The sequence below is a fragment of the Tyto alba genome, unplaced genomic scaffold (genome assembly GCF_018691265.1).
Source record: "Tyto alba isolate M040663 unplaced genomic scaffold, T.alba_DEE_v4.0 Super-Scaffold_20000042, whole genome shotgun sequence".
In the NCBI taxonomy this organism is placed as follows: Eukaryota; Metazoa; Chordata; class Aves; order Strigiformes; family Tytonidae; genus Tyto; species Tyto alba.
Genome location: NW_024881293.1, coordinates 13,806,551 through 13,826,631, shown reverse-complemented (window position 1 = coordinate 13,826,631; position 20,081 = coordinate 13,806,551). Strand labels below are relative to the sequence as shown.

Sequence of the window (20,081 nt, the reverse complement as noted above, 5' to 3'; positions counted from 1 at the left end):
GGGGTTTGCCCAGAGGTTTTAATGGCAGCAACAGACTTTTCCCCAAAACATGTGGTTGGTTTTACTTTCTGCGCTTCACTGCCAGCACTGCTGATGTTTGTGGTTTCTCCTGAGCACTTAAGCTGCTTGTTAGAATTGCTTAGAAATAGATGCCAACTTGCAGGTCTGGCACTTTGGGTCTCCAATAAGCCTCGCTTACCTTGTAACTCCTTTTTCTTTCAGTTTGGTGACCTCACATCCCTGTCCCCAACACTGCTGGACAAAGGTACCTCCTCTCCCTCAAGGGAAGTCCTGCTGGGTCAGGGTTGAATCGCTGTGGGAGGGGGAACCTCGTGCTGGCTCTTCTACCCTGCTCTGTTGGGAAAAAGAACCTCTTGCTCTCCGGTCGCCACTCTCATGCTGAGACCTGTCCTTTGCAGATGACATTAGTGACCTGGGCAGCGAGGTGGACACGGACTCCCGGCGCGTGGGGGAGCCGCTGGTGAAAAGGGAACGCAGCGACCCTGGCCACTCGCTGCAGGAGATCTGAAACGGGGACCCGGCTTTTCTCCAGCTGGACGAAGACATCCGGAGCCAGGTTTGACAGCCGCAAGCCTGAGTCTCCCCGTCTCTGCGTTATTAGTGCCTCTTAGTTTCTCTGTATGTTTACTTGTGTTTGAGGATGGGCTCCAGGGCCGAGCTCAGGCGGGTGGTGGGACGGGGCTGGTTTGGCCGCCTGCTTTCCTCCGGTTTGAGTGCTGGCTGGAGGGCGAAGGTCCAAAGTCTGCTCCCGAGCGATGGAAGCCTCCGTGGTCAGCAGCAGATCGGATGTGCCCGGCTAGGAGAGGCTGTCCTCTCCGGCCTGAGCGAGCCGGGCAAACGAGGCTTTCTCTTTCAGGGAAGGTGGTTTGGGTTTCTTCCCCACTTCTCAGACTTCACTGTGATACAAACTTGAACCAATCAGTGCCCAAGAAGAAGGAAAAATACCTGACCCTTCTCCTGCAGCCTTTCAAGACAAGCTGTCCTGGCTCTGACTTTGCCAAATCACTCGTGCCGGGGAGCGCAGGACAGTACGTCTCTCTTGTGCCCGCCGGGGGAGAGGGTTCCAGGCTGCATGTCCATCTGGTCCCGGTGGAGTGGTGCATGTGCAGGCTCTGGGACTGACACGTATGTGCTCTGGGACTGACACACATGCTCTGAGACTGATACATACCTGCTCTGGGACTGACGCGTGTGTGTTCTGGGACTGGCACATACATGCTCTGGGGCTATGGGACAAGCGTTCCCACCTGCCCCTGTGTCTCCCCAGCCTGGCATTTCATCGCTGATCCATGAGCGCTCCTGGGACACGGTCAGGCCAACTCAAGATACCAAAGGACTCTGAGGAAGCGGCAGCTGGTCACAAAGTGTGTTTGGTTGCCCCCTGCGCTCTGATGCCCATGGACAATCCCAGGGCAACCCCCATCCTCACCAGGGTACCCAGGCAGAGGGGAACTGGTCCTGCATCCTCGGTTTTTGTAAAATTCGCGCTTGATGTCCTGCTAAAATGTTAAAGGGAGGGTGCAGCTGCCTGCGGGGCTGCATCCAGAGCACGGGCGAGGGTGTGCGACTGCAGTGCCTTAGGGTGGGCCGGCGTGCCCGCTCCCCCCCGCTCCAGGCCAGCCGGCGCAGCTCAGGCTCTGGTAAAACAGCCCGTCCCACGCGGCAGCGCGGGGCTGTCACGGGCCCGGGTTTGCTCAGCACTACGGTGGCGTTTCCCCTTGCTGTATCCCTTCGCCTTCTCCTGCGGTGGTGGCTCCCGTAGGGGCTGAGCTGGGGGAGCTTCTGCCCCAGTGGGGGTTTATTTTCCCTTTCCATGTCCTGCGGGGTCTGGGCTGACATGGACTGCAGGGCAGAGGAGGGGGGTGGAATCTGTCATCAAGCCGAGCTGCAAAAACAAAGCCCCGGGGCAAATTTTGCTGTGAATAAAGGCCGTGTCATAAATAGCTTCTATTATTCTTATTTCTAATGATGCAGTATTTGATGTGAGCTTCTCCAGGGGTCTCGTGTACATTTGCATATCAGAGTATATTCTATCCAAATATATTATTTACTCATTCCGAATGGTACTAAGGTAGCTGTGACACTTTAAAAAAAAATATTGCTAATGGAAAGTAAAAAGAAAGTGTGTATAGTGGCACATCTTTCCCTCTTACTGTCCCGTGCTGTTGTCTGTCAGGGTGATGTTTGTCTGTATATGTCACATATCAAAGTAGCAGGAGAGAAGTGGGAAAGCTGGATTTATCTGTAAATAATGACAATGCATACTCCCTGCATCAGAGTCCACGCTTCAGATCCTGCTGATGAGATAAGATGGTCTAAAAAAACAACTGAGCAACCAAGTCTTAAACTCCCCTGCTCCCACCGAGTGTGATATTAACTTCAGCTGGTGCATTGGCTCTTCTTTGCAGCCGCTTCCGACTGAACCCAGCCACCTTCTGCTTACCACGGACGGGCAAATGAGATGCTCTGGAGCTCTGCAGCACTGTGCAAGGAGTCTGGATAACCACCTAAACCTGATATGCACAAAATTCCCAGCTAAACCTGAATAGCAATAAACATATATCAAATGCTCAGGCCTGTACAATAATTGTGGTCCCATTTCTTCTTTAATCACTACAAAGAGATGTCAGGCAGGTGCTGCAGCCTTGCAGCATCGGGGGAGATGCAGGATCTGCCCAGTACAGTCTAATTAAAGCAGTTTTGGCCAGGGATCTGGTGTCTGCAGGAAGGCAGATTCACCACGAAACAGCACCTGGTTTGTAGGGGTCATACACCCATTACACCAGCGTTAATGGAGGGGAGATGAGGCTGAAAGATGAGGCAGCTGCTAAGCACAGGGCCATATGAAACATTTTCTAATTATGCTTCCAGACTAATTGCGGAGGATGGGAGCAGTGAGACAAGGATGTGATGAGTGACAGATCATTCCTGCTCCAACCCATCGGGAAGGGGAAGGTTTAGCCTCAGCCCCTCTTCCCCTGCATCCTTGCTTCACTCTCCCTCTGGATATGCCCAGTCTTGCGGCGATGGCTGGACCCGCCTGAGCTTCTCTGGATACTGAGTCAGGGCTGGAGCAAGGGGCTTATTTCCCCCAGGCTCCCCGGGGGGCTGAGCAGCACCTCCTGACCCTGAGCAGGCAAGTGGAAAGCAAAGCACAGCTCAAAACGCTCCCTGTTAAAACACAACCTGCCCTCTTCGGCTTGCCTCTGGCTCCATCGCCCCTCCTAGACGGGCAAATCCCCGCAGGGACCTCGGCGTGGCGTGGCTGGGGGCTGGGCTGGCAGGCTGGGGAGCTGCCGGGCTCGGGCGACGGGACCCCAGCGAGGGCTGGGGAGGTCGGGCTGCCGGCGCGGCCCCTTGCTGCCTGCCGGGGACAGGCAGCACCCACGCGTGGGCAAGGGGTGGGGTACGGCACCGTCCACACGTGTGGTTCCGGTTGAGAGACACCTCGGGAGCGTTGGGTGTGAGGGTTTAAGCCCTGTCATGTCCTGACCGGAGGTAGATCTGCCTCCCACCGCGAATTCAGGTGAGGTGTGTCCTCATTGTCATCTGCCACCAAGTGCCACCACCCTTCAGGGACCGTGGCTGTTCCCAGTTCCTCTGCTGGGTGGCTCTCGACCACCTCTCTTATCCCAGGACTTTCTCTTCCACCCACCATCTCACACCGCCACGCAGCTCCCAACCGGCAGAGAAAACCAGAGGTGGAGGTCACGGGGCAGGGGGGTGACACCAAGAGCACCAACCCCAGGGGAACCAGGGGAGTGCAACATCCCAGAAGCGGTTTGGCATTGCCGGTCCCTGTGACTCGTCCCCCAAGGATGAGCTTTGAGCTGGACAGTGTGGCACTGCCTGGGGATTCATCGGGAGCCGCCCTGCGTGGCTGGGGCGAGCTCAGAGTGGACAGTGTGACGGGCCCTTGGCCAGTCTTTGTGGCCACAGGGCACAGAGAAACATCAGCTCAACCCCGCGCCGGGCCAGGCTCCCAGGATCGACCCCTCCAGACGGCAGCTCTGGTTGACAGCCCCTTCCACAGCCCCCCGTGCCCTTGCCCCACTGCTCTGACAGCCGTGGCCTCACCTCCTCGTTGCCCTCCCGCTGCTGCCCAATGTGGGATTTAAGAAACAGGCATGAGTTTCATCCCAGGTCTCCTTCCTCATCCCGTACTGAAGCTATGGGCTGTCCTACCCCACAGTGTCACCCCCTCCCAGGGGGCCCAAGCCCTTTCCCTGGGCTTCACCCCATTCTTAGGGCGCTTCTGCTGCCTCTCGTTGGGGTGCAGGGTATTTCTGCAGGAAGGAAGACTTTTGCCTGTCAGCAGGCAGCATCAGGTGCCCAAACAGTTCCTCGGCCTAAACCCTCCCTCCACCTCCATGTGACTGTTACTGTCCCTGTGCGAGACAGAAAAACTGAGGCACAGACCGAGATGCCTCATGGCAGCAGTTCGCTGCCCCACTGGGTACCATGGGATGCTGGTACTGGTACCAGTACTGGTGCCTCTGCTCCTCCTCTGCCAGCCTGGCTGTGCTCAGCACTCACTGCAGGAGGAGCCCAGCAGCTCCCAGGGCTCAGCTGGGGCCATTTAACCTGCAGACAGGTTTCACCTGGAGCCTGGTGGGTCTTGGTGGGGGCAGGTCCGTGACCACCCACTGGGGCTCTTCCTGGGTAGCTGCTCATATAAACCAGCAGCCTAGTTGCTTGGAGGGCTTTTTCTTCCGTTCTTTTCTTTCCTTTTCACTTTGTCTTTAGGAGTCTTAGTTTGGAGGTGGGGAAGGTTGGGGCCTGCTGCCTGAAAGTCTCTAGGATGTAGTACCAGCACTTTCTACCCTCCCCAGCACTGCCAAGCAGGTAAGGGCACGGCAAGGAGCTGCCTCTGCTCCCCCATCCCAGGGCTGGGGACTACAGCCCAGAGCAGGGCTCTGCCCTGGGGCTGGCCCTAGTCAGGATGTGTCCCAGCACTGTTCTTCTCCTATGTAATGTCCCAGATGAAGGATGAAGTCATCACGTAGCCCCGGGGTGGCCTTGGGGCTCACTTCCCAGCCCAGCTGCAGCACCTCTCTGTCAGTGCAGAGGAATTCCTTCCCAGCACTGCATCTCCTTTCACCACGGAGCCGCTCCTTTGCTCTGCTCAGCCACCAGGACTTCTTTGGGAGCTTTGATGGGTATGTGGCTGCTGGGATGTGCATGGGGGTTGAGCCCTAGTCTTGAATCATGTAAGTCCCCAAGGGAATGTGTCCCTTGTGTGAGATGGGTTTGGTTTCATGGTCTAACACTGGTGCTTCCAGCACCAGGAGGCTCACAGCGTGCAGGCTGGTGTTGCTGGGTGAAGCTGACGGCCCTGGGTCTCCCCAGTGTCTCTGTCATGTGCACTGGTGTGCCTGGAGCCAGATAGAGGCCACCAACTCATGCTTGTCCCTGCTGCTCTGCCAGGAGCTTCTGCAACACAAGTGATACTTTGGGAGCTGACCTGTTGGACTGCAACTGCTCCATCCCTGACCCACAGCTGGTCCGGAGGATTGTGTCCCAGGTGGAGTTCTATCTCTCTGATGAGAACCTGGCCAAGGATGCTTTCCTTCTGAAGCATGTCCAGAAGAACAAGATGGGCTTCATAAGCATCAAACTGCTGACGTCCTTCAAGAAGGTAGGCAGCCCATGGTGCTGGCCAGCTGGGGTGGGAAATTGTTTTCATGTGGAGGATGTGAGGATGCTTGGGTGTGCTCTGGTTGTCTCTGGTGGGGTGTACGTGGAGGTCCAGGCTCTACTCAGGCTGTCTGTGTCTCAGCAAAGTGCTGGCGGTGCAGAGCTGAGCTCTGCTCTCTGCCTTTGATATGCTGCAGCAGCTCTCCAGCCATGGAAGGTGGCTGGGGAAGTGGTGAACAGTCCTCAAACCAACCCCAGGGCTGGAGTCACCTCCTCTGCCCAAGGTTCCCCCGAGCTGCTTTGGGAGAGATCATCCCTTAAGCAAAATCTGCAGGGAGGTGCTGGCGCTGTGAGGTGCAGAAAAGCAGTACCTTGTTGCCACGGTCCAGGGGGCACTGGGGACGTTGTTCTCCTGCAAACCTTGAAGACGCTCACATGAAAGGGGGAATTACCTTGGCATGGCTTGAGGTCGATGGGGTCGCAGCCTGCCTGGCCGACGGGTTTAGGGTGGCCCCAGCCTGGGGAGACCCGCGGGGACACGGTGGCCCCCTCTCCCCTGCAGGTGAAATACCTGACGCGCGACTGGCGGCTCACGCTCTACGCCCTGCAGTTCTCAGACCTGCTGGAGGTGAATGAGGAGGGCACCAAAGTGAGGCGGCGGGTCCCCATCCCTGAATCCCTCCTGAGCATCCCCCCCAGCAAACTGCTGCTGGCCTGGGAGCTGCTGCGCCAGGAGCAGGACACGCTGCCGCTGCTCCAGAAGAATTTCCTTGAGACCATCACGAGGTTGTTCAGTCCCTTTGGTGCTATCGCCTCCATCCGCATCCTACGGCCGGGCCGCAAGCTGCCCATAGATGTGCGCAAATACACGTCGCGTTTCCCGGAGCTTCTGAGCAAGTGCTGTGCGCTGGTGGAGTACGAGAGCCTGGAGAGCGCCCGCAGAGCCTTCGAGGACCTTGGCTGCCAAAGCTGCCCGGGTGGCGAGAGCATCAAGGTGGTCCAGCTCTGCGGGAAGGGCTTCAAGCAGAAACCTGAGGCCAAGAGGGAGGTGGTGGAGGAGCTGGTGGAGCAGCTGGGTTGGAAGACGCAGGCAGCGGCCGCAACCTGCCCCTACAACATGGGGGATTCCCTGCTCGGCAGTTCTTTGAAGCCGGATGGTGCGTCAGCATCGCTGTCCCTGCACCTGAACCCCTCGGCACCCGCCTGGCCCAGCGGCAACTTCGAGACCAGCGACGTGGGCAACACCTTCACCGAGTCGCTCTTCACCAGCAAAATCTTCCCTCCGCTCAGGACAGGCGTGGGCACCGGTGGCTGCTGCAGCCTCTGCTCCAGCACCGAGAGCCACCACGGCTGTGGCTGGGGGAGTGGGGCGGGTTCCTGGGCACCCTGGAGCACCAGCCCCTCTCCTGCTGTCAAACCTGCTCCTGGCAATCCGCCGAGAGTGAAGCAGGTGCCTGAGCCCCATGGCTGGTGGGATGGGGAGCTTTGCCTGCCCCACAGCCTTGAGGGCACCGGGGGATTCTGCAGCAGCACTGGGAGAGGCGAGCTCATCCTCCACAACTGAGGTTCCGTTATGTTTGGGTTGAGGGCTATCACTTTACTCTTCTTTACCCCTCTGGGGAGCAGAACACCTCTCCGTGGCCCCCGAGAGCTGCGGGCAGTGGCGGTGTGGCGGCGCCAGGGGCCGGGAGTTTTGGGGCGATGGTGATGCTGGGGGGGGGGGGGGGTCAGTGTGCGAGGCGAGATGCGGAGCAGCAGCGGCCCCGGGAGCCGCGCTGTGCCGTGCTGCTGCTACTGCAGGGCTTGCACCTGCCCGGGGGGGCCGAACGGATCCCCCTGCCCCAGCGGCTGCCCTGAGGAAGGGGCTCAGCCCCCCGAGCCCCGGCGCTGGGGGACGGCCCCGACGGGGCCCTCACCCTGCCCCGTCTGCCAGCCAGGCCCGGGGAGCTGAGCCCGCTGCCCGCAGGCCCCGCTGCCTGCGCTGGCCCCGGCTCGTGGAGCCGGGCTGGGAGACGGGCAATAAAGAGGGAGCAAGTTTGCAGGCACTTGCTGGCACGTGCAGTGATTTCTTTCCTTAGGGATTTTTCCTCATATCCGTGATCTGGTCTCGCGACTACCGCCGGTGCAGGCCGGCAAGGGGAGGGGGGCCCGTGCCTGGCCAGCAGCTCCCTCCCTCGCCATTCTCGGGGGCGTTTGGGGTCCTTTTGCTGCGGCGCCGAGGCATCGCGGGGCTGCGGAGCTGAGCGCGGTGGGGCGCGAGGAAGGGCGGGAGTGCCTGGAGGCTCTGAAGGGCTTTGGCGCGAGCCCTGTCCCCGCTGGAGGGGCCGCTGGCCGTGCTGGGGCCGAAGGCCTTGCAGGCCTCGCTGGGGCCTGTGTCCGCGCCCCGCCATGGCCCCCCAAGGCCTGTCCTTGTGCCAGGCAGGGGCTCCGTGCTGCTGCTTTCTGCGTGGGGCCGTGTCCGTGAGCGCTGCAGGGAGCTGTCTGTCCCGGCTGCCCCCACGCAAGGGCTGCTTCCCCTGGGGAAGGGGCCGGGGGAGTCCCCCCCTGCCATTGCCGGCCCCGCTGGCGGGGATTCACCCCCCACCCCCCCGGGGGCATCTGGGTGCCCTTTGGGGCTCAGCGGGGCTTTTGCACCTTGGGGGGCCATTTCCTGGTGCCCCCTGTGCTCCCACACCCTCCCACACAGGCAGGGAGCCGTTTGACAGAAAGAGCTTTTAATGACAAAAAACAAGAGAAAAGATCCCACTAATGCTACTCTAACCACCCTCCTCCCACCCCAAATCTAGCCCTGCTACTCTACCCCCTCCCTCCACCCCAAACCCAGACCCCCGCTACTCTACCCCCCTCCCTCCACCCCAAATCCAGACCCCTGCTGCTCCCCCCACCTCCCCCTTCCTCCCCGTCCCCTCCATGCCGTGGGTCTAATTGCCCCCGGGCTGCCCGCCAGCACCCTGCGCTTGCTGGGGGGCAATGACCAGGTGCTGTGCCCCCGCTTGCAGCCCCGCTTGGCTGGCACGGCGGGCTGGGACGGGGGCGGCTCCATCCCCGCCTTCCCCCCACGGCTCCTGGGGCTCCATCCCCAGGAGGAATTCTTCGAGGGGCAGGATGGCGTCGGCGGTCTCGGGGACGCCGTAGTCGGGGCTGAGCAGCTCCGCAGGCAGCGAGAGGGAGGCGAAGTCGCGCAGGGGGACGGCTGCGCCGGGGTCCCCAAGGTCCCCAGATGTGGGGCCGCGTCTGGGCTGACCCCCAACACGTCCCAGGAGCAACCAAAGAGCCTCAGGGCCTCTTCGAGAGGCACCTCCTGGGACACGGCCAGGTGGTCTGCCGGCTCCCCGAGGCCTTGGCTGGGGGGGTCAGCACTGGGGCTGGGGGGGACGTCGCTGCCCGGGGGTGGCCGTGCCTGAGGTGATGTTTTTCAGGCGACGACGGCCCCTCAGTGCGCTCGAAGGTGGGGCTGGAGGTTGGCAGCACTGAGGGGGCCGGGGCCGCCCCTCTGCCCTCTCCCTCGGTGTCCCCAGGCGTGGGGCTGCTGCTGGGAGCGTCCTGGCTGACCCCCAGCGTGTCCAGGGGGTGACCAAAGAGCCTCAGGGCCTCGGCGAGAAGCATCTCGTTGGTCACGGCCAGGTGGTCGGCCGGGTCCCTGAGGCCTTGGCTGTGGGGGTCAGCAGAGGAGCTGGGGGTGCCATCAGTGCCCGGGGGGCCATGGCTGACAGGGGCTGCCTCCACGGGGGTGGTGGTGCTGGAGCTGTGGGTCGGCCCCTCGAGGTGCTGGTAGCCGGGGCCGGCCGTCGGCTGCAGCGGGGCGACTGGGGCCAGCGCTCTCTGCAGCTGTAGGTGGGGTGCCAGGGGTTGGGGCTGTCCGTGGGGCTGGCCAGGCTGGGGGGTCTGCACAGCCCCCAGGGCAGCACCCGACAGAGAAGCGGCGCCGTGGCCGAGCGTGGAGGTGGCCGGTGGAGGCAGGATGGTCCACTGGATGTGGAAGAATCGGGGGTCGAAGCAGCAGCCACAGGGAGCCCTCTGCAGCCCTGTGGGGGGGAGAGGGAGCCGTGCTGGGCCGGGGGGACCCTCCGGGGGTACCTGCCGAGCCGTCCCCCGTGGCCAGCGGCCTACGGCTCTGCGCTGGGCACCTGGGGAGCTTGTGGCCGGGGTGCTCCCCGCGGGGCGAGCTGCTGTGCCGGGGGGACGGGGGTGCAAATGAGGGGGGGAGATTGGCTTCTTGAGGGGGGAGACTGGGAGAGGTGGAACTGGGGGTGGCCCCGAGCGTTTGGGAACGTCGCTGTCCACGGGGTGTCCTGGGCACGCGTCACCCGGGATTGCTGAACCCACCGTGAAAAGTGCCGGGGGGGTCCGGCATGCTGGGGCCAGACTGGGAGTGCGCAGGGGTCGGGGATGCTGAAGGTGCGGAAGGGGCCGGGGTGCCGGAGCAGAGAGGGGTGCCATACCTGCTGGGGGGGCCAGGGGGGCCCGGGGTGCTCCCCCCGCCAGGGGTGCCCAGGCTGTGGGGAAGGGCTGCTCCTGGCTGGGCAGTGGGCACGGGTTGGCTGAGCCTGGCAGAGAGACGGGGGGGTCATCTCCGCTCTCGCCCCTCCCCGGAGCATCCGTGGGCTGCAGGGGTCGGGGTGGGTCCCCACCTGAGGGGTAGAAGATTTCGGGGAGCACAAGGGGCTGCAGGAGCCGGGGCGCCGGGGGGGCCCGAGGGCCGCGCGCTGGGAGCCGCAGGGGTGGCTGCGCCATGGTTTGTTGTGGCTCTTGGCTGCTAAGGACTCGGTGGGGTCTCCCGGGAGGGAATGTTGGGGCTCCCCGAGTTCCACCCCACGCCCAACAGCCTCCCCAGCTCCTTTTTGGTGGGGAAAATGGTTTAAGCGGGTTTGGGCTGCCGCTGGACCCTAAGGGCTGCTCTCAGGGGCTGTGGGGGCAACTGCCTTTTGCTGTGGCTAGTATTTCTCATGGGTAAAAGGAACAAGTTGGTTCAGCCGCGCTGTGTGGGGACCAAGCTGCATGCGCAGCCTCCTTGTGACGCACGGCCAGGGCATTTGTGACTCCTGCCTGACATTCTGTTGGCTGCTGTGACCCGAGCGACAGAGATAGGAGAAAGGGGTTCGAGGGCAGTGTCTCTGGGCAGCATGCTTTCCCCCAGCCCTGGCTCAGGGAGTGCTGGCAGCTCTTTCAGTCTGGTGATCAGGCAGGAAGGAGCTCTGGATCCCCCTCGGAGGGGTCGCCCCTGCCCCGGGTTGGTGACACCCGGGAGGAGACGGCAGGCCCCGCTGCGTGCTGCCAAACCAGGGGTGGCTCCTGCACAGCAGCCGCTGCGGAGGTGCTGGGGCTGTTTGTGCTCCAGGGCACCCAGGGACTGGGTTAGTCCATCCCCTCCTGGTCCTCGGAGGAGTCGGCGCTGCCAAGGCCAAAGCGGTGGGAAGAGAGGCCTCTCGCCCCGCTGTGGGACCAGTGTGTGGTGTGGGGAAGTTGGGAGATCTCCTGCTGTGAAGCGGAGGCCAAAGATCTCTCCTGGCCTGTATCCTGGTAATTAAACAGATTACTCAGTGTTAGTGAGGCACCTCTGCCTGAAAGACTGAATGATCTCTGTTGTGCAACTTGTGCTCACGACTGATACTGGGGGCATGAAAGCAACCTGACTTCTAAAAACATAAATCTTTATTTTATTTTGGAGCACAGCTTAGCAACTCTGCTCCTTGACACACACCATCCTAATGCCTCCTCTTGACTTGATGCCGTGGGAAAGGGCCTCATCATCCCTATCTGTAGGAATTTGCCTTGTGTTTAGGCAGGAAGGTGAAGCTGGTAGGTACAGGTCCCAGAAGCAGCTCACTGGAAGAAAGAAAAGAACAAAATCAAAACCTAATACAAAACCAAAAAAAAAAAAAACAAAAACCCAAACAAGGAGAGGTTTTGTTCAATACATGAGTCACTGGTACCCAGCTGTTTCATGGCCCCATGGCCCCACAGTGATGATGACTGCAGTCAGATGTGTCAAATAATCCTTTACTCTCCTGAAAATTTAAGGCTGCTGCATAATACCACATTTGGTGCTGAGCTTTAACCCTGAAGCACTGTACTGGAGGGATGCAGCCTCCAGATAACAAATGATCTTCTTGCTGGGGAGTCACCTAGAGTCGATGACAAAATGGGTTCCTGAGCTTGGTGACCTGAATACCAGCCTCATTGCTGGCCATGACATGCCTAAACTCAACACGAGCCTCTGAAAAGCTCCTCCCCACTTCACACTCTGCTTCTGCAGAGCCAAAACCCTGTTAGTGCCAAAAAGTATTAAGGTCAGATCCTAAAATGATGTAAGCCAGCTCTACTGCGATCAGATTTATCTTAGCTTAAGACTTCAAACTATTTCACACTTTGGAACACACATTGTATTTTCAGTGCAGAGTAATTTTCTTTATAGTCAAGGAGGTTTAACTTATTTCCTGGATGCTGGTTCAATATAGCATCACTAAAACTTTCCATAAGACATGTCAGAGAGAGAGTATCTCAGCAGGGCAAAGAATTGCACAGCAAGAGCCCAAATCTACAGCACAAAAGCAGAAACAGAGAGAACCCTGCTTCTGGTTAGCATCTCCTTAAAATGAGCTTTAATGAATAAACCTAAACTGCTTTAAAATTTTGAGTTCTTATGGCTACAAATGTCTATTACATGGCACTGCAAAGACCACAGGTTACAAAGCTTTGTGCGGCCTAATGCAGAGAGATTCTGCTTGAAAAATGGCATTTAAAAATTCTGATCAAAACTTGATGTATTTGTAACGTGGTTTTAGGCAGCTGTTCCCAGCACTAACAAAATGGACGAGGATTAGCAAAACCCGAGAAGGCTGTAGCCATGCTCTATTTTTGCTAATCTCTGTTTCCATGAGATGGGAAATAGCATCTGGCTGCTCCAGCTCTTATTTTCACTGGCTTTGAGCTTGCGAAATTATTTCAAGCCAGTGCCTGAGGACTTGTAGATGTGGGGAAAACCAGCTTCCTGCACTTTGTTGCATGAACTCAGAAATCAGATAATGAAAAGTGGGGAAAAAGCTCTCCTAACTTGGGGATAGGGACTGCCTCCCTGCTTGGCATCTGTATGGGCCTGGCAGGGTGGGACTGTCCGATGCCGAAAGCCCATCGCTGCCCTCTCCTCTGTTGGTTCCTGCGACTGTCCTGGGATGAACAGTGTGTCACGAGACAGGTCAGCTATTCTAGACTTGCAGCGGGTACTGGATGATTGCTGAAGCAGATACGGATATTGAGAGAGCTCTTTATGGCAACTCCAAACTCAGTTAAAACCTCAAAGTACTGGTTAACCCTTGCTGCTTTCTTACAACCCCTTACACTGATGGGAAGGAGTCATGACCCCCTCTTTGGAGGATGCCTGCGGGCACAGTGATTTTTGTGAGGCTCTGCAATGTCCCTTCCTAGCAATTTAAATGAAGTTCAATGCTTTATTACCTTATTTTAATCCAATCATCCACGTTTTGGCTTGCCATCAGTGTCTCCAGATAGTCTCTCCCCATGTAGTAAGGTGGCCGCTCATTGATTTTCTGAGGTAGATGTTCTAATAAGCCAACTGGAATGTACCTGTAATGAAATGTAATAGCAGCACCTGCTGTTGTTCAAACGATACAGGCTTAGTGTGCTAAAGATCCTCTCAGCTGGGGAGAATTACCTGCACAGGAACGAGAGCCATTCCAGCAGGAACTTCCTGGTCTTCTCCACTCCCTGAGTATCTGACCCCCAGTGCTCAAGGCCATAGTTGGTGAAGTCTTTGAGGATATCAAATCTCTCACTGGAGGAGATATCCCAGTGTCTCTGTTCCTTAATTTCAGTGAAAAGCCACGGTTTGATGAGTGCCCCTCTGTAGCCAAAAAAAATGTGCACCGTTATTCGCACGACTGATGCTTCTGAAGATGCCAACTAATTTAAGAGACTTTCCAGCACTTATTTGCCAACTAATGTGGCTTTACATTTTTTTTCTAATTTCAATAGGACGCTGCTGTTAAGTCCCACAGACACAAACTGATTTTACCAAGTTTCAAAGAGTAATTTCACCAAGAGGAAACTTCATGTGTTTTGAGTTTGTTTAGGCATTTTAAAATTCCTTTTTTACTTTTACACTGACAAAGCTCAGAAGCAAGGGAGACATACAGGCACTTGCCTTGCAATCATAACTCCCGAAACGCCCATCTGCATGGCTCGATTAGCATCTTCATAAGATAAAATATCACCGTTTCCTGTCCAGAAGGAAGGGAGAAGCCAGAGGTCAAAGTGATACATGAGGGCAAGTCAAAATGAGTTAATCCAGGCATGGGACAAAATTCAAAATGGACACAGGGTCCAAGAGCCAGATGGTCCAAAGAGGCTCTGGGGCTCATGTTTAGACTCTCAGGGATGTTTCTGATTAATGTTTCTCTTACAAGGAAAAGAAGAGCCTTCTCCTCTCTTCTCCACTCTCAGCTCCTACCCTGAAGGTTTAGCTGGGACTGTCTGTGCCACAGTGCCTGAGAGAAAGCATCTGCTAAAAGCAAAGTGTTTCATGTCCTGCCTCTCCCTTCTCCTACTCCACTCAGTGCTTGTCACGCCTGACCCCAAGCACACGGGCAGATCTGGGTGGAACAGGAGCCGCTGGTCACTCCACTGCCTCAGCAGCAGCACTAGGGATACTCTAACCCTTCCCCCAGGCCGAATGTCCTTGGGAGAGTGATTTTTCTTTTTTAAAGGTATTTCAAATCAAACGTGCAGCACTTTCAGTCCACGTGACCAAACAGAAACACCTACCAAAAAGAGGCATGGGGTTTGCTATTTTAGCACATTCTGCTATGTAGTCCCAGTCAGCACCCTTCGTGTACCGCTGTTCCCTGGATCGGCCGTGAAGCTGGGGAAAAAAGTTGCAGTGAGACCTCAGCGAATGCCCCGGAGGAGGCAGGGCAGAACGGGAGTGCTGGAGGAACGCGGTTCAGCAAAGGCACTGACACCGGGCTGGGGTAAGGGATCCCCATGGATTTACAGCCCAACCAGTTGCTAACAGATCGGGCTGCGGAAGTGGTTAGCAGAGCTGAGAAAGGGCTGAGTGCTTTCTGAGGAATGTTTCAGCTATTTGGAAGCCAGGGCAAGAAGTGACTGTTCACAGCAAAAGGAAATATCTCTGTGGGCAGGAACTACACAGCCCCATGCAAATGAGATGGTCCTATCGCTTCCCCAGCCCTGCTATTTGAGGTTTATTTGACTGAAACCTCTGTTCCAGAGCACTGCAGGAACCATCTCCCTTCATAATGGATACAAGGCTCGAGAGCAGCGAGGAGAATTCTCTCTGCATCTGAATTTGTCTGTTATCAGCAGAGAACAGTAAAAGGTAGTATGCAGCTGGTCAAAGGTGTTTGAAAGAGCTACTCAGCTGTAAGGAAGGGTAAGGTCACCTCCACATCATGCTTTAGGCTGACATGGAAGCAGTTCCCCAGATATCAGCCAACAATCTCATGCCACAACAAGTATCCCTGTACCGTGACCATGGATGCTCCCCACTCCCGGATCTTGGGGATTATTTTATGAGCCACATTAATCTTTTCTTGCACACCTGTCCGTATCTTCACAGTCAGTGGGACATCCAGCACCTGCAGAAATGGGAGAGTGAGGCCAGGCCGAGGCAGGAGTTGGCTCCATCAGCTCATCTCCCGCTGCCAGCAGGTGCTCTGACTCACCAAATTCATCCCTCTGACGATCTGTTCAAATTTGTTGGACCGAGTCATGAGAGCACAGCCTCCTCCCTGGGAGACAGAAAGAGGCACAGTGGAGACTTTCTGCTTCATTGCATAGTGAAGAGCCTCCTTGGAGCTGCTCAACAGCAGCCCTCTACTCAGGGAAAGCAAGTAAGACTTGGAGCATCTCAAGACTTGGAGAAAGGCTCCAAGAGAGGACACTTCAACAAAAAAACCTCAACAGCCCTTTTCCCTCCCAGCTTCTGCCTGCTGCCAGGCAGAGACAGCGAACCATTCCCTGCTCTTTGAACAGCTTATTCACCTTCTTGCTGAAGTCTAGTGCCCGTAAGTGAACTGGGAGCTCTGGATCGGACTGGCAGGAGCAGATCAGGTAGCAGGGGATGAGGCAAAAGACAAGCATCTATTGAAGGAAGCAAAACATGCTGCAGAATGTCTTCTTACCTTCTTGTAGACTAGGTCAATGGGACACCCGACGTTGATGTCTACAAAGTCCACTTCAATTGTCTGGTTCAGGAGCTCTGCGCATTTGGTCATTGTGTCTGGAAACGCTCCCTCCAGCTACCAGAGGGGGACAGGTTGCATGAGTTCAAGAAGCAGCTTTTCTCCTCGGAAGTGAGTCATCACTTGTTTTGTTATCAAGATGATAGCACTCACCTGCACCCCAAAAATATCTTCAGTATGATGCCGTTTGAGGAGAGCCCACTCAGAGGACTGGCCCTGAAGCAGGTTTGTGCACACAGCCATCTCTCCACAGGTAACATCTGCCCCAAAGCGCTTGCATATCCTTCGGAAAGGGAGGTTACCGCACTGAAAGACAGAGCAGAGAGCTGGTTTGTCAGGAGATTTGCCCTCTTCCAAATGTGGCAATGGCAAATTTTGACAAAAGGACAGAATTATCTACCCACCGTGGTCAGCGGAGCCAAGTAGAGCTTGCCTTGGATCTCCAACTGGAAAACAAGGATGGAGAAGCATGTTAGCTGAGATGAATCAGCAGTGGATAAACAGGAAGATATTCCAGTTAGCAATTTTATCACTTGCCTTGGGTAAACCTCACTCCGAAACCCGAGAAATCACTGGTTTTGTTGGAGAACCTCAACTGTTCTCTGAGAACGTATCATTTGGAGAAAAGAACCAGAAACTGCTCAATTTGTTTTCACTGCTGAGCTTGGAGAAAACTCAAAGCAGTTACAGACACAGAGGCTAGACAGAATGGCTGATGGATGCAAGAGTAGAGGTGATGAGCAGGAGAGGAAGCAATGCTCTCGCCCCAGGAGAGCACCGTGCAGCACAGACCAACCAACCAGCCCCAGCCTTGGCTCTCCTTCCAGATCATTCCCACCCTCACTGGCAGCTCAGCCCCTACCCTCCTTCACATGCAAGGGCTGCAGCTTCTCTTGGTTCTTACCCCTCCAAGGACAACACCGCAGCCCTGAGAGCTCACCTTCCTGCATCCTTCCCCTCATGACAGTAACGTGGTCCCCAAGCAGCTCTGTCCTCTGCCTGCCTCTCACCCAGCTAAGAGGTCTCTTCTGTCTTCCCAAGCACAATCTCAACCACTTCACAGGTACAGAAGAGGCAGCAGCCCTCGACCAAACTCTCACCTTCTTCTTCTCACATGACCGCAGCTTTATAATGTCTTCATCTGTCACCGGGCCCACTGTTTTGATGAAGGAAGCTTCCTCACCACCTGTGTGACCAGGACTCTGCAAGGCGTCTGGTTTGGGTTCTTCTCCCTGCTCCGGTAGCACAGGACATCCAGGACTGTCTCCCAGGCCCTCCTGAGGTGTTGTGCAGTTGGACACCTCTTGCTCCTCTGTAGAGCGCCCTGTGGCTTTGCCTCCCCTCCCGCCATCACCCTGGGGCTTGCCCAGACCACGGAGATACTCATCAGCCTTCGTGAAGCTAAACTGCCTCTTGCGCAGCTGGTGCTGGAGGTCCTTGGAGAGGTTGTTCCTCACCAGTGACTTCCCTTCCCACTGCTTGGCTAGGTCCGTGTTGATGATGTTCTGGTAGCCGTCCCCAAGGTGGGCCTGGGCAAAGCGGCAGGTGACACCGTAAATGCACTTGCCAAAGGTTTCGAAGAGCACGCAGCTGCGCCCCAGGTCGGCCGGCTTCACGGCCATGTACTCGCCGATGTCGTGAAGGAAGCGGCACCGGGGGCCGAAGTAGCACTTCTCTGCACATCCCTTAAAACAATAAAGAGGAGGTTGAAACCTCTGCCCTCCTGGGTTTGAGTGAGCGGTGGGTTTTTTTGGGTCTGCCCCGGCCCAGAGAGGGGTTAGAACCGCTCTGCACACCCGTCACTCCCCTGGTGATGTTGGGTGCCCCATGAAATGCTCCCAGGAAGCTGACTGCTGGAACGTGCTGCAGAAGGGCATCAACGTACCCACTTGAGGGGACATTTTAGTGCTATCACTTCAGGGAAGTTGACACTTTACTTGTTCCACTCAGCGCATCCCGCTTCACCCTCTCCCAGCCAGCCAACAGAGGCGGTTTTCCCAGCACAGTCCCCTGCTCCGCTCTCCCTGCTGGGAGTTTGCCCTGGTGCGGCTTCATCTTCACTGTGCGTTCCTAGACTTCAAAATAAATGCAACCCTTGTGCAGGAAGGACCCACCAGGGTCCCAAATTCCCCACCCCAGAGCAGTGCGGGGCAGGGCCCCCGCACCCTACCTGCGTCACTGATGGGCACAGCCTGCTCTGCTCGTAGTGGTTGGGTTTCATACACGGCCTGCTCTTGTTCTGCCCCCGGGCCCGCTTCCGCTCCACAGGTTCCTTCCCCTCTGCTCCAGCATCCTCTCGGTTTTCCCCGTCCTGACTGAGGTCCTCCGACCTCACCCGTTTGGCGGGGGGCTCGCTCTGGCAGCTGCCGACCTCCTCCTCCTCCTCCTTCTCCTTGACCACCTCCTCCTCTTCCTCACCCCCGCCGCCTGCCTGGCCGCCGGGCTCGCCCCTGGCCCGCAGGTAGGCGTGGAACTGCTCCTTGGAGGCCAGGAACCTGCGGAGACACAGCCCCCGTGTCAGCCCAGCGCCATCGGGGAGCCGGGGAGCCGCTGGGGGGCCGGGCACGTACCGGGGGGGGTGGTTATGGAGGATTTGGCCATGTAACGGGATGGTTACGGTGGGGTCAGGTAGGTACTGGGGTGGGGGGGTTATAGCGGGACAGAGCACGTGCCTGGGGGGTTATGGAGGGGGAACATACCAGGGGGATGATGGTGGGGCTGGGCATGTACTGGGGGGTTATGGAGGGTCCGGGCACGGACCGGGGCGGGGGTAATGGAGGGTCCGGGCACGTACCGGGGGGGATATGGAGGGCCCGGGCACGGACCGGGGCGGGCTATGGAGGGTCCGGGCACGTACCGGGGGGGATATGGAGGGCCCGGGCACGGACCGGGGGGGATATGGAGGGTCCGGGCACGTACCGGGGGGTTATGGGAGGGTCCGGGCACGTATCGGGGGGGATATGGAGGGTCCGGGCACGGACCGGTGGGGATATGGAGGGTCCGGGAACGTACCGGGGGGGATATGGAGGGTCCGGGCACGGACCGGGGGGGCTATGGAGGGCCCGGGCACGGACCGGGGGGGCTATGGAGGGCCCGGGCACGTACCGGGGGGGACATGGAGGGCCCGGGCACGGACCGGGGGATTATGGCGGGGCTGGGCACGTACTGGGGGAACGGCGGGGGCGGGGCGGCCTCGGGCCCGCACTCACCGGGCGCGGACCGGCGCTACCCCCGCCGCCACAGTCGCCGCCGCCACAGTCGCCGCCGCCGCCATGCTGCCGCACGCGGCGATGACGCAGGGGGGCGGGGCGGAACCACGTGACGGGGGCGCGAGCCTGGCGGGGCGGCTATAAAAGGCCCGGCGGAGGCCAGGCCGCCTCACAGCGGCGGGCGGGGCGGGTGAGGCGGGGGGGATGTGTTCCTCGGGTGCGCGGCCGGGCTCTGTGAGGGGTCACAACGCGGCTGAGCGACCTGCCTGTTGTAGGAGGCCCTCGGGAAGAGCCTGGCGGTGGGTTTAGCCAGTCCCGCTGCCCCAGGAGTGCTCGAGTTGAGGGCAGGCTGAGGGGCTGCCCACGGCTGGGGGTGTGGGGCTGTCTGGGTTGAGGAAGCCGGTGCGTGGCCCTTGCACCTGAGTGAGGTGCCAGTCGTTGTTGTGGCTCTTCAGGGCTTATCTCTGTTTCAGGGCACCTCCTGGGTGTTATCCTGGGAGGAATCCAGGATTAACAAGGATTAACACCAGCTGCTGTCCCAGGCTTTGCTCTTGAGCAGGAGCAGAGCTAGTCACGGCTTGAGGGACAGGAAAAAAACACTCATGGGCTTTTCTCATGACATCTGAGGTGTTCACTGGTTTTGCAGAGACGATTTGGCTTTTCTGTTTTTTTCCTAGTTGTCGGCTGGAGAAGATGGAGATCTCTGCAGAGACACGGGGTGCTTGGTGCAGGTTTTTTTGGTATGCTCAGGGTGGGTTTTTTTGTTTTTTTAAGCAGTAAATGCAAGGCCTGGTTGCTAGGTGCTCAGCCTAAACTGAGGGGATGAGCCATCTCCTGTTGCACAGAGCTGTAAATCTGTCTTGGAGCTGTCCCACGGGCAGAATTTTGTTGTGGCTGCTCCGGCAACAGGATTTTCCATATTACCCTTTGGAAACATTTTCAAACTCAACCCAGCTGAGGCACGGGAGGGCTTCATCTTTCCACCACTGATGGC

At 57.8% G+C, this 20,081-nt stretch overlaps 4 protein-coding genes across 13 annotated transcripts in view; 2 read left to right on the top strand and 2 right to left on the bottom strand.

Annotated features, from left to right (window-relative positions):
• The window catches only part of RFX2 (regulatory factor X2), a 61,797-nt gene extending 59,195 nt beyond the window's left edge, over window positions 1-2,602 (top strand). For 5 of the 6 annotated variants that reach the window (XM_042794958.1, XM_042794957.1, XM_042794956.1 and 2 more), the window contains 2 exons: window positions 223-265; window positions 420-2,602. In XM_042794958.1, the coding sequence (XP_042650892.1) occupies window positions 223-265; window positions 420-529 (153 nt within the window). In that variant the 3' untranslated portion in view covers window positions 530-2,602. The remainder of the gene's footprint in view (window positions 1-222; window positions 266-419) is intronic. The other variant, XM_042794954.1, reaches the window with a different exon arrangement.
• Window positions 2,603-5,010: 2,408 nt separating this feature from the next.
• LOC104358483 (la-related protein 6) lies at window positions 5,011-7,222 on the top strand. The gene is made up of 3 exons (XM_033002857.2): window positions 5,011-5,180; window positions 5,449-5,659; window positions 6,221-7,222. Exons 1-3 carry the CDS (start codon window positions 5,011-5,013, stop codon window positions 7,220-7,222), a joined length of 1,383 nt encoding a protein of 460 aa, XP_032858748.2.
• Window positions 7,223-7,570: 348 nt separating this feature from the next.
• Window positions 7,571-10,392, bottom strand: LOC122153634 (proline-rich protein 22-like). Its single transcript, XM_042794261.1, is given in 6 exon segments — window positions 7,571-7,663; window positions 8,588-8,713; window positions 8,715-8,890; window positions 8,893-9,058; window positions 9,211-9,683; window positions 10,101-10,392. Coding segments are annotated over 6 exon segments (1,326 nt in total).
• Window positions 10,393-11,292: 900 nt separating this feature from the next.
• DUS3L (dihydrouridine synthase 3 like) lies at window positions 11,293-19,181 on the bottom strand. Of its 5 annotated transcripts, none has more exons than XM_042795032.1 (13): window positions 19,088-19,181; window positions 18,049-18,373; window positions 16,979-17,563; window positions 16,283-16,324; window positions 16,032-16,184; window positions 15,819-15,935; window positions 15,360-15,425; window positions 15,162-15,272; window positions 14,440-14,536; window positions 13,820-13,895; window positions 13,331-13,519; window positions 13,114-13,242; window positions 11,293-11,484 (listed from the first exon to the last, which is right to left on the bottom strand). In XM_042795032.1, the coding sequence occupies exons 1-13, from the start codon at window positions 19,150-19,152 to the stop codon at window positions 11,412-11,414; spliced, it is 2,028 nt and encodes a 675-aa protein (XP_042650966.1). In that variant the 5' UTR covers window positions 19,153-19,181; the 3' UTR covers window positions 11,293-11,411. The 5 variants fall into 5 exon arrangements, with proteins under 5 accessions (XP_042650966.1, XP_042650970.1, XP_042650969.1 ...); XM_042795036.1 differs by lacking the exon at window positions 19,088-19,181 and adding an exon at window positions 19,015-19,048; XM_042795035.1 differs by lacking the exon at window positions 19,088-19,181 and adding an exon at window positions 18,736-18,752.
• Window positions 19,182-20,081: the final 900 nt, after the last annotated feature.